This window comes from Salvia hispanica, chromosome 2 (assembly GCF_029641045.1).
Source record: "Salvia hispanica isolate PSC_SH4W2 chromosome 2, Shi_PSC_v1, whole genome shotgun sequence".
Classification (NCBI taxonomy): Eukaryota; Viridiplantae; Streptophyta; class Magnoliopsida; order Lamiales; family Lamiaceae; genus Salvia; species Salvia hispanica.
Window position 1 is genome coordinate 9,217,939 of NC_142693.1, and position 13,115 is coordinate 9,231,053.

Sequence of the window (13,115 nt, forward strand, 5' to 3'; positions counted from 1 at the left end):
AAAATAAAAAAGTAAATCAATTTCAAATCATGAATGTTTATTTTTCGGCGCTAGGAATTTTAAAAAATATCACCACACTTTTAAGAAAAATAAAAGCTATAATCACAAAAATGTTTTATTTTGACTCTTAATAATCTATTAAAGACATGGTATTTTTTTTTTCTCTACTATTTTAGATTTAAGATTAATAAATTTTAGTTTTCAAAAATGAAGAAATTTTAAATTATTCCATAATTAATCAATATGTCACTTAAATTTGAATAATTTTCTTTCAAATTAATTCTATACTTGTGTGTTAGGTGACTTATGGATGATCTTACATTCAAAATTACGTTTTTTTTTTGAAAGATTGAAATCTATGAAAATTGCAAACAATGAAGTACTATGTGAATTAAAAATCATGTGAAAATCATATAACATAAATATTATTATAAAATATCTTTTAAATTATATTTTTTTTTTCCGTTAATACTTCAGATTTTTCTGCTTATTTGCATTTCATTTTCATTCGCTCATTCGCTTCTGTCAGTGTATAGAAAAGATAAATAAGTGGGTATGAGTTTCTTTGATAATCTATTCTTTTAGAAACAAATGATAATATATTTTCAAATTGGGAGCTTCAACACAAAAACATACACTATCACACTTGAATATAACAAGGGATGATTACATTCACATTGACTATTTGGCTAGAAAATTATAAAAATAAATAAGTAGGGCACACAAATTTGACACTAATAACAAGCTACGGCGACACCTGATATTTTCCTTTTCTTGCCTTACCGATCATATTTGCTGCAGTGATCAGTTTATAGCTAGAATGTCCCATTTCACTTAGCTTACCAAATCTTTCTTCATAGAAATCCCAAATTTCTGACCTGATAAAAATGGAAGTTCCCAAAAAAATTTAGATCTCCAGCTAAATGGGACAATGTGCAAGTTGAAACAACATACCAGAAAGCTAGGAACTGAAATGGTGCATATTTTCCATAGATGTTTTCAAGATCTTGTTGAATTGTTTTAGCCGAGGAGCTCTTTGCATGGACCTGTTTAGAACAATTAAAAGATTGCATGTATAACAAAAAGAATTAAAAATATAGATATACCTGTTTCAAATGCCTCATAGTTTCTGAATCTGCTGGAATTACATGGTAGAAGCCCATGCACATTAGAACATTAGCACATGTGAATGGCCCGAAACCATCAATCTCTCTCAGCTTCTCGGCCAACTTATCATATTCAGACAAGCTCAATGTACCACCCTCACATTCTAGTTCTCTCAATTGAATTCTGCCTTCAACGACACCCTGAGCAAGCTTTATCACACGGCCTGCCCTGTAACCGAGACCACATCGCTTAGCCAAAAAGTTCTCATCCAATCTAGACAATTCTCTGGGGCTCGGAAAGTTCCCAACCGCGGAGCTGCTATCATTTTCTGTCACTTCTGTACTCTTAAGAGAATCGTCAACTGAAGTCGTGGAAGGTTTACATTGCCCAAGGAAGTCGCCCCCTGTCTCCTCCGACACGAAGATTGGACTTTCCAATAGTACAGCTGTACTAATTTTCATCTCAGATTCTTCATCTCCTAATATTTTGGCATATTTTTTTGCTAATTTTTGTAGGCACTTGCGAGGCTTTCTCTTTGATTCTTTTCCACAAGGTGTTTCTGGAGCAAAAGACTTAATATTGTTTGATTGACAGCTCGAAATTATTCCATTTTCCGTATTTGATGCTCCAGGTGACTGATGCTGCAATTCTGCTTGAAGGTCGCATAGTGCTTGGGCCATGCTCAGAGTTCTCGGCCACCTGAAAAGGTAATGAAGAATACAGTTACCATTGGCTAAAACACCGACACCAACCAAAAGATAGAACTTTAAGAACCAAAACGATGATACTGAAGAGAGATGCTTATTTTTCAGTAATAGAAACACGCCAATTGCTTCGTGTGACTGAAAATATCTGAAAAGTCATCACACATGAGTTCAGCCTTCAGATTGAAGTAGTCCACTTGTCTTGTTATTGCATTTTTACTCAAAAATTCTCTCTGCTTCTACTATTTCTACTAGTAATTCATGCATATATACACATACATCATTAAAAAGAAAAGTTGGTTCACTCACTGGCAATTGCACAGGAGAATACACTTGACCATGTCCTCAAACAATGTAGGCGATCGGAACACTCTCCCGAATCCACTCCCTTTTGCTTGCTCATGCATATTATGGAACTCAATCACCCTCTTATGTTCTTCATCTGATAATCTCAGCATCCTTCTAACTTGACTCTACAACATACAAGCAAACTCGTAAAATGAAATCAAATCAAAATGTTACAGCTGAGTTAACAACAAACATGACGAAACAGAAATAACAATCAAGTTGCACAAAAGCAAAGGCTTGAATTGAATTGATCAAGTTGCTCAAAAGCAAAGGCTTGCACAATACACACAACACAAAATTGAATTTATTAAAGTTTTAATTTGACAATAACCGCTTTACTTTACACATTTAGTAAACTAAATTAATCAAATATTCATTCCTCAAATTCGAAGTTTGTAAAAGAGTAGCAATTAAATAGATAAGATGATAATAAAAGAGAAGAGGAATCACCATTAACGATTGCTGCTGGTGAAGGGTGAGGGTGTCGGTTCCGAAAACGCGGAGATGAAGCGCGTGGGGCGAGTGGGGAGGGTGGGAAACGTGAACCGTGACGGAGGTTTGGTCGTCGTCGTCGTCGTCGTCGTCGAGATTAAGGCGGAGTGGGCGTGTGAGGGTTTTGGAAAGAGGGTCCCAGTGGTTGGGCGCCATCATGAATAGGCCATGGCTACACACAGCTTTTTCTAGGATGAAATTCCACGCTGCGTCACCGAGCTCAAGCTCCACCAACACGCCGCCATCATCTCCCCCTTTCATTTTACGGCAATAAACGCAGAAAAAAGTTAAGATGATGCAGTATTGGAAAATTACTTCTTAAAGAGATGATGTTTTTAATAATAGTACAATAATATACAGTATACTCTGTTATATGGAAATAGACTAATTAAAAATTACACAAGTTTTAATAAGGAATAATTAATAAAATAAGATAGAAAAGGAAAAATTAGTTAAATAATCTAATGGATAGTGGAACCTAGAAATAAAATGGTAATAGTAAAAGAAAAGGAGAAAAAGTTTTTATAAATAGAACTATTTTTATGGAATAGAAGAAATAGAAAATTTGGCCTATTTCTATGAAACGGAAGGAATAAGATAGTACTAGTTGATTAGTGTGGTATGCATTTGAATTTTGGTACTATATGTTAGGTGAAAATGTGAATCGTGATATAGGACATCTTGAACCCAAAAAAAATGGTTAAATTGAACATGCTTTTATTGATAATTATGATATGTATCTGATATTTTGTAAATGTATTTGGTAAACGTATGCAATACGATCATGAATGATGTACATCATATTCCAAGTTTATTTAGGGGATGTTATTTTGTTTGATATGGGTAGCTGAGAATTAAATATAGACGAAACTTAGTACTATCGAGTCATGATATATGCTGATGGTTTATGGTATTCATTGTTGTCCAAATAAATCAAGAAATGGAACGATCAATTTTTTTAATATTTTTATTGAATTAGTCAAGTGTGTTGTATGACCATAATACCCCCATTTGAGCCTTATTTATTGGGGGAACACCAATATCAGAGGGTAAAATTAGGAATGTGAGCCTCATTTCTTGACACACTACTCAATACGAAATAAGAACCACCCAAAGACTGAGATTTGTTTTAGGGGTATTCCACCACTAAATGCCTAGTTTTACAACTCGGGCTCCTCATAAATTAGTCTTGAAACCTGAACACTCGTTAAACCCAAGAATTAGCCCAATTTCTTAAGGACTTGAGTCGGCAGACACAGATGACTGCCGTGATCATGGCTTGCATGATATGTGATAGTCGTGCTTATTCGAAGCTTCGCAATGGCAGATGAGACCCAAAATTTGAAGATGGAGCTCGGAGTTCAGATAAAGCATTCAGGCCAAGATAACAACTTAAGGGGACTTTATCAAGCAGTGTGACATCATGCCATATAGAATTCTAAAGTTCTCATTAGTCAAACATACATGAAAACAAGGATGAAACTCTACGCCAAAGATTTGTAGCTCAATAATAGCCTATTGGTAACGTATTTTGCCTAATTGGGTGATTGACTTCAAACAAGTTTCAACACCACTAAGTATGGCAAGTTATTAGCTGATCAGAGGCTACAGTCTGATCATAAAAGAAATAAGATGTCTAAAATTTCATGTGCTAACATTGTGGGTAATAGTATGTACAAAGTCTGATTTAGCCCATGCAATCAATTTGACTAGTAGATATATGGTTGATCGTGGAAAAGAACATTGGCAAGCAATGAAATAGACTTTGAGGTATTTGGTGGAAACTCAGAGCCATGATCTATTGTTCTCAAAATAAGAAGTTACTGAGGAAGATGAATGTGAATCGATCGGATGAACAACAATAACCAAGATGCAAGAAAAGTAAAGCACACAAGCAATTACGTGGTTCGGATGAATCCTACGTCCACGGGAAACTCAAGCTCCGATTTATTCAATGTCGATACAGATACAAGATGGAAACATTCAAGCAAGAATCACTACAATTACAACACTCCACAGTCTAGCTCAAAAACGCGATTGAACTATCACAAACTAACCGAACATCCGCGGCTATTCCACCTCTGATCTCGATTGCACAGATTCAAGAACCCCGGATTACTTCTGCCTTCTTCTTGTATCTACCGAGAGTGAGAGAGAGTTTTTGAGAGAGTGTAATTTTTGTTACTTACTTTCATTAGCTCACATAAGAGCTATTTATACTTGGGCTCAGTCAACCACATATAAAACCATCCGGCCCAGATCATTTTACCCAAAGCCCAAACAGAATTATTTGAATATTTGTGGACCATAACCCAACAAATCTCCACCTTGGTCCCAACATCTTCAAAACCAGCCTTCATTGTCTCCACCCGCAACCTTTACCTCCTCTGCACCTTCACCAACTCCAAGCAATAAGCAAACTTGCTAGCTGGTAAGGCCTTTGTCAACGCATCAGCAGGATTGTGCTCTGTCCCAATCTTCTTCACCTCTACTTCCCCTTTGCTCACTTCATCTCTGACAAAATGAAGTTTCACATCCATATGTTTGCTCCTGTTGTGGAAGGTTTGGTGCTTTGTTAAGCATATAGCACTGCTGCTATCACAGTGAATGACAACTTTCTTCTGAGTTGCACCAAAATCACTCAGCAATCCCTTGAGCCAATAGCTCTCTTTCACTGCATCTGCTAAGGCATTATATTCTGCCTATGTTGTAGACAAGGCCACCACAGATTGTAGATTGGACTTCCAACTGATGACTGACCCAAACAATGTGAACACATACCCTGTTTGTGACTTCTTATTGTCAACATTAGCTGCAAAATCTGAGTCACAAAATCCCTCCAACACATCTTTAGTTTGATCCTGATCTGCAGAGAACAAAATCCCATAGTCACTAGAACCCCTTAGGTACCTTAGTATCCACTTCAAAGCTTGCCAGTGTACTCTCTCAGGATCACTCATATACCTACTGGCTATGTCTGGCCTAGTACAAACCATGACATACATCACACTTCCAATTATGTTTGCATAGGGTATTTTGTCCATTTCTTTCCTTTCTTCATCATCTTTGGGCCTATCCTCTGCTGACAACTTAAATTGTTGTCCCAATGGTGTAGCAACTGTTCTTGATTCATGCATTTGGAACTTCTTTAAAACCTTGCTGATATAGTTTTGTTGACTCAACCATAAGAGTCTCTTTCTTCTGTCTCTGAATATATCAATCCCCAGGATCCTCTTGGCCTCACCAAGATCCTTCATTTCAAATCTGCTACTCAAGTCATGCTTCACCTTTTGAATTTCATTCATATCTGAACCAACAACTAACATATCATCAACGTACAAGAGTAGATATGCAACTGCCTTCCCATCCCTCTTCTTGAAATAAACACAGCTATCATATTTGGAGTTCTCAAAACCAATCTGCATCATGTGTAGGTCGAATTGCTTGTTCCACTGTCTACTAGCCTGCTTAAGACCATATAAACTTCTTTTCAACAAGCATACTTTCCCTTCATCACCTAGTTTCACAAAACCTTCGGGCTGCTCCATGTAGATGCTCTCTTCAAGCTCACCATTGAGGAAAGCCGTTTTCACATCTAACTGATGTAATTCCCAGTCATACCTTGCAGTCAAAACCAACAACATTCTTATTGAATTGTGCTTGACCACAGGAGAAAAGACCTCATTATAGTCAATTCCCCCTCTCTGATTGTAGCCTTTAGCTACTAATCTAGCCTTGTATCTGACTCTATCATTATCTGATGTCTCAATCTTTCTCTTGTAGATCCACTTACACCCAATAATTTTCTGCATTACTGACTTCGTGACCAAAATGCAGGTCTTGTTCTTGATGAGTGAATCAATCTCTTCTTGCATTGCTTTGATCCATCTTTCCTTCTCTTTGCTTTTCATAGCCTCTTTGTAAGTACTTGGATCTGTGGACTCCACCTCTTCAGCAACACAGAAAGCATAATGAACCAAGCTAGCATTACTATATCTAGCTGGCCTCTTGACATTTTCTCTTCTCTGTCTGTCTCTAGCCAACAAGTAATCAGATAAATCTTCACCATTATCAATGTCATCAGCTGTGGCTTCATTCTGACTTTCCTCAACCTCTTCAGGGATCTGAGTATCAACCATCTCCTTTGTTATCTTCAGATCATCCAATAACTCCACCTGAATTGAAGATTTCTCCTTGCTTGCTATCATCTGATCATTCTTAGCTTTATAAGGCATCTCCAATTCTCTAAAAGTTACATCTCTGCTGATAATCACCTTATTGTTGTTAAGCTCCATAGACCACGATCTATACCCTTTAACTCCCTTCTGATACCCAAGCATAACACATTTGATGGCTCTTGGTTCCAACTTACTTTGCTTGATGTGTTAGTAGGCCCTGCAACCAAATGGTTTCAACAATGAGTAACTACCGTAAGACCCATATCATCTGAAGTCAGGAGTTTCCATTTCTATGACAGATAATGGACATTTTGTCACGACCGCGCCTTGCTAAGGATAACATCGCTCGGTATATCGTGACTAGGGGAGGGAATTAAGAAGAGGGAATAGCAAGTGGAAGAAAGAATTAACAATAAGACGCACAAGTACTTTTTCATAAGATAAGAGAGGTTCGCAAGACAACGAAAGATCATAAAATCAAGAATGTTTATCAAAGGTCACTCGATACTAGACATTGTTCTTACGATCCATACATTACAAAATACTACTATCATGCACAGCGGAAGGAGTTATGAAAACATGGTCATATATATGAAGACACATGCCACGAAAATCCTACAAAAGAGATTAGACGACCACCAACTCCACTCAGCCACCATTTCATCACTTGCTCAACCTGCACATTTAGAAATACATGCAGGGCTGAGTACGGGGTACTCAGTGAACACATTGCCGAAATATACACATATATTAGAAAAAGTTATTACATGCCATCACAGTAACACACGGGGGTTTTTCTTAAAAGGCCCGAGCTTACTAAGTTCATTTTTATAAAGTTCGCTTGATCAAGCTAAGTTCATTCCAGCAATCCGCCATATCTGATGGTTCATTGTGTGTCGGGAAGGTGGCCACCTTCCACGATCACATTGACCAGCCAACCCTTACGATGACTCACGGTCCATTCCTTTGTGTACACTAACTCGAATAGGATCTTGGTCCTATTGGAGCCGAATTCGTTTCATTCATTCATTTGGCATCGCCAAACAGATAGGCATCATAAAACAAACAATTTATGGCACGATAACATTTTAAAAAAAAAGTAAGTGCGATTTTATCAAACAAAAATCATTTCATATATTTAATAATTTTATCCACACTTAATGTGTTGGATATAAAGCCCACCTCAAAGCTTCCAAATAAAATGCTACAAAAGCTTGGCCTTGGAAATCAAACTCCGTGAATACGCCCTTCTTGAAAGAGTATAATGATTACAAATTAGTCTAAAGAACATACATAAGGTGCATAACATGAAATGATCCTACATGGAGTATGCATCCTATGTTCGAGGTTCGATTAAGATAACTTTACTCCTTTAATCTTATGGATCTCTAAATTTTATAAAGACTTTAAAAGAAATTGGTAATTTATTTGGGAGATAGATTATTGAGCTCGTACATTCCTATCTTCGAGAAATTAATTAAGTAAAGAGGGTAAGATATTAATTAAATCATAAGATTAATTATTTAAAAGCTTCAAACAAATCAAGTAATATCAACCCTAAATTAAGAGATAAGGTTCATTTTCTCACTTATGATCCAAAGCCCAAAATCCCCTTTCCTCTAAATTTTTTGCCCATATTAGAATAAATAAGAGACTATTCTACAAAATTTAATTGGCCCAAAGGGGAGGCCCAAATCCTAAATAATTAGTAAACCCTACCACTTCAATCAAAAAGAAAGGGAAGGGGGGGGGGGCTCCTTTCTCCCACATCTAACTCTCTCTCTCTGACTAAATCTCCCCCTCTCTCTCTCCGCCGAAGTTCGGCCACGGCGTCACCGGCGAGGATGCCGGCAGCTGGGGCGTCTCCCTCCCTCTTCGTCCTCTCTCTCCCGGTCTCTCCTTCTCTCTCGGTCTCTCTCTGTTTCTCGACTGACGGAGCTCGGCTGCCTCCGGAGAGGAGCCTGCGTTGCCGGCGTCCGCCCGTCACTCGATCTCTGCCGCCTCGTCCATTTTCAAGTACGTTTCTTTATCACAAACCACTCCATACCTTAACACACACACAAACTCATCTCCTCCTTCATTCATGGTCAAAAAATAGTGTCGGGGTGCGGTCGGCTCGCCGGTGTGCGCAAGACCAGCCGCCGTGGACTTGCGGGCGGTGGGCAGTGGCGGAAGTGGCGAAGAAGAAAGCCGAGGGGCAGCAGCGATGGCTACCACCGTGTGACAGCAACGGCGTCGGCGTGTACGGCTGCCAAACGGAGCAGCTGTGTGCGTGTGGCTGTCGAGAGTGCAACAACAAGGTGTGCGTGGCTGCCTTGTGACTGCAGCAGCGACTGCCCGGCAGAGGCAGCAGCGGCATCGTCTGGCAGGGGCATCGGCTTTATTAATTCTAAGCTATACTCTCATCTTGAGGTTTCAAACTTAACACCTTCTTGTCTATAATGTCTTATGCCTTGTTAACTTTAGAAGAGAAACATGTAATGGCTTTAATTCATTAGATTAATTGTCATGAAAGGGGTATTGCAATAGTATTGACTAAGAGTCCTACGTTCAAAGTCTAAGTTGAGCGTGAAATTGTGAGAAAAGTCGGTCTATTGATGTTGATAAAGATGAGAATCATTGGAAGAATTCTACTAACATGGTGTGATGGAAAAAGAATAGTAAATGTGATGCAAAGCTTAGGAAATCAAAATGGTTTAGAGGTGGATACCTTGAGGAAAATATGGAAGCAAGGTAGTGTGTAGAAACTTGACTTCCTTCTTCAAGCACTTACTTGCATCCTCACCATGAGATAAATTTTTGTTTAGGGATTTTGTGGAAGAACAAAAGAATTAAGGGTAGAGATGGTGTGGTATTTATAGTGGAAAATGATACATGGAAAAACATGGTCAATTCCCTAACCCATGGAAGCAAACTATTACACAAGAGATAATGACTTTTGCTAAAAGGGGTAAGTTGGCAAATCAATCATTCTTAATACCATAAATGGCAAGAATATTACATCTTGTCGCTTAAAAAGACGTGAGCCGTCGTTGTTGGGGTTTGTATACTAAAAGATGCTTCGAGCGTACATGCCTTTGTACAGTCAGCTTGTGCATGTATACGAGAAACGCCACGTCCACTTGTTTACCTAATTATGAGAATAAATAATATAATATAATGGTTTATTATTGAAATATGATAAACAAGTCTAAGACTTTTTACTAAGAAGGTCAAGTAGGGAAATTCGACGAATCTCCTCATGAGTTTTCCAGTAGGGGACTTGGCCAGATCTTGTAAGAAGAAAAACGTATTCACAACCTAGATAGGCTTTGGCAACCTATTGGTACGGTTTCAGTGTTTGTGATAATTCTCTCTTACCTAAGACGAGATTAGTAACACCGGTGTGGTAAAGCACTGAAAGGATCTAATATGAAATGTATTCTTTATTGCTATCTACAGTAAGAATATATTTCAGAAAGTTTAGTATTTTCTAGTCTATGATATTAATATCAATATTGTTTATTCAATCAAACGCCACTTTGACTTATCAATGTGAGAGTTTGTACGTAACTTAAGTTCATGATATCTTGGGTGGTAGTAATTGAATAACATGAAGGTATTGAAATATTATTTCATAGAATTCGCGTGCCCAGTGTGGTGTGATTAAATCCCTAAAAGGGTGATCCCCAATGAGGTGTTTGAAAGAGGAATTTATTATTCAGAAATCTGCGCAGTTGGAATTTATTCCACGAATAATAAATAAAGTTTCAAACTAGAAAAACTCTTTGGAGAACTAATTTAATTCTAGTCACATAGCAGACAAAAGAATTAAATTGACGGATCAAGATAATCTTAAACGCGTGAAATATTATAAAATAAAATGGACCCAAGTTATTTGTAATTTGGTGATTTAAGTGGGAGTGCAATATTATTCTTTAGTGGAACAAAATACTATTCCATTGATAATATATTAAATCATGGGTCATTTGATTTAATTAGTTAATTATCTAATGGGTGAGCCCAACACTTAAGTCATTCCATGGATCCCCTTACTAGCCCATTAAGTCCACTATAAATATTGAAGAGATGTGGAAACCCTAATATACAATTCAAGACAACACTAAATCCTAACCCCAGCCGACAAAATTGGAGCCTCTCACTCTCTCCCTCTTGGTCTCGAATTTCGTGCCTAGCACGTGGGAGAATTAGGGTTTTGATTATTGTTCTTGATCTATCCTAATTCATAGGATTAGATCTAGAAAATTTCGTGTTTGTATTGGTTTTTCCTAGATCCATTCAAAGTTATTTAATTGATTATCTAAGATCCTCCCACACGGATGGATGATCAAGGACAAGGGAATAGTATTGAAGATTTGTGGTCGATAAACCAAGGATCTCCGGGTGGTGCAGCTAGCAACGTCAATCCAATGATGGATCAAGAGGTAATAATCGAATCTACATCGAATATGCATGATTATGTGTTTATTTGATGTTATATCTATAGATCTATGTTTATTGCATGAAATTGGAGTCGAATGCATAATCACCTAAATAGATCCGTTAAGGACCTGTTTGTTTTTCGTGTCTTCCGCTGCGGTAGTTCCAATAGTCATTTGATAAGCGTGCTTGATGTGATATGATTTCGTCGATCGTCTTGTCTTGATTTAACATGCTTCTTATCCTTTCGTGTAGGTATCGGGGTTCAAGGCGTGACTATTAAGCAAGATCTGGAGGGCATGAAGAGTATTTTTATTCTTATTTTTACTCTAATGTTGAACGTGATGTAGAACGTGTACAAACTTTTATTTGAAGCTCGGTCTTCATGGACTTTAAGAATCTTAAATATTGTAATAACACTATTTTCATTTACTTATTCAAAAATTACTTCGCAACGATTAATCATAACAAGGAGTAAAAGAAATGCGCAAAACTTATATATATATATATATATATATATATAAATAAATAGGTCGGTTTTCTAAAATTCTTAGGGTAATTAAAAGGCGGGATGTTACACATTTATTGATCAACACAACTGCAGTACATGCAGCCTCACCCCAGAATCTTTGAGGCATACCAGAAGAAATCAGCATACATCTCACCCTCTCAAGGATGGTTCTGTTGGCTCTCTCAACCACACCATTCTGCTGGGGATTATAAGGAACCGTTCTATGCCTTTTTATTCCTTTTAATTTGCAGAAATCATCAAACTGATGTGACAAGAACTCAAGTCCATTGTCAGTTCTAAGACACTTTAGTGATAGGTTCTTCTCTACTTCAGCCTCTTTACACCATATTCTGAATTTATCAAAGGCCTCTGACTTCTCCTTCATAACATAAACCCACAATTTCCTAGAGAAGTCATCAATGATAGAGATGAAGTACCTTCCTCCACCTATTGTAGGGACTGAAGCCGGTCCCCAAACATCACTGTGTGCATATTGCATAGGCTGAGTAGAAATGTGTTTCCCTGTTGGATATGAGTTCTTCTTGCTCTTTCCCAACACACAAATGTCGCACTCTGTGGAGCTCATATCAACAGCTTCTTGGATGACTCCTTGCTTCACTAGCTGCTTGATTCCACCTTGAGATACATGCTCAAGTCTGAGATGCCACAGACTGATTTCTTCACAGCATTGATCTCACCAGTAACTACCTCAGCCTGAAGGTGATACAAGCTATGCTTTCTTATGGCCTCCATAACCAACCTTGATCCCTTGAGAATCTTCATTTTTCCATCTACTGACAAGAATGAGTAACCTTTCTTCTCAAGTGAACCCAATGAAATGAGATTTCTCTTTATATCTGGAATGTACCTGACCTCTGTAATGATCTTTATTGAGCCATCAAGAAGTTTGAACTTCACACTCCCTATTCCCTTCACCTTGCAAGCTTGATTATTCCCTAGCAACACTGATCCATCTGCTTCTTGTAAATTCTGAAACCACTCTAACTTTGGGCAGAGATGAAAGCTACATGCACTGTCCATTATCCAGGAATCACTGATATCATTCTCAATAATATTCATTACTTCAGTTGTTTCCACCTCTTGTGCCAAGTCTGCTGTGTTCTGATTCTTATCAGCTTCCTCTTGCTTTCTTTTCCAGACATAACAGTTTTTCTTCAAGTGCCCAGGCTTTTTACAGTAGTGGCAAGATATGGTTTCCTTCTCTTCTTTCTCTTTCCCAGATTTCCACTTCTTCTGGTTCTTCTTCTTGAACCCTTTCTTATCAGCAGTCTTGATGTTCATTGCTTCTGCTACTGGATCCACAGGCTTTACCACAACTCCTTTCTGGACTCTTTC

The 13,115-nt window shown here is 37.9% G+C and overlaps 1 protein-coding gene and 1 long non-coding RNA gene across 2 annotated transcripts; one reads left to right on the forward strand and one right to left on the reverse strand.

Annotated features, from left to right (window-relative positions):
* Window positions 1–618: 618 nt before the first annotated feature.
* Window positions 619–2,980, reverse strand: LOC125206450 (uncharacterized). Its single transcript, XM_048105706.2, has 5 exons — window positions 2,610–2,980; window positions 2,121–2,284; window positions 1,107–1,806; window positions 955–1,046; window positions 619–878 (listed from the first exon to the last, which is right to left on the reverse strand). Exons 1-5 carry the CDS (start codon window positions 2,910–2,912, stop codon window positions 746–748), a joined length of 1,392 nt encoding a protein of 463 aa, XP_047961663.2. The 5' UTR covers window positions 2,913–2,980; the 3' UTR covers window positions 619–745.
* A 5,612-nt stretch (window positions 2,981–8,592) lies between these two features.
* Window positions 8,593–9,343, forward strand: LOC125217964 (uncharacterized). The gene is made up of 2 exons (XR_016134982.1): window positions 8,593–8,845; window positions 8,928–9,343. It is a non-coding gene; the product is annotated as an uncharacterized LOC125217964 (long non-coding RNA).
* The last annotated feature ends 3,772 nt before the right edge of the window (window positions 9,344–13,115 follow it).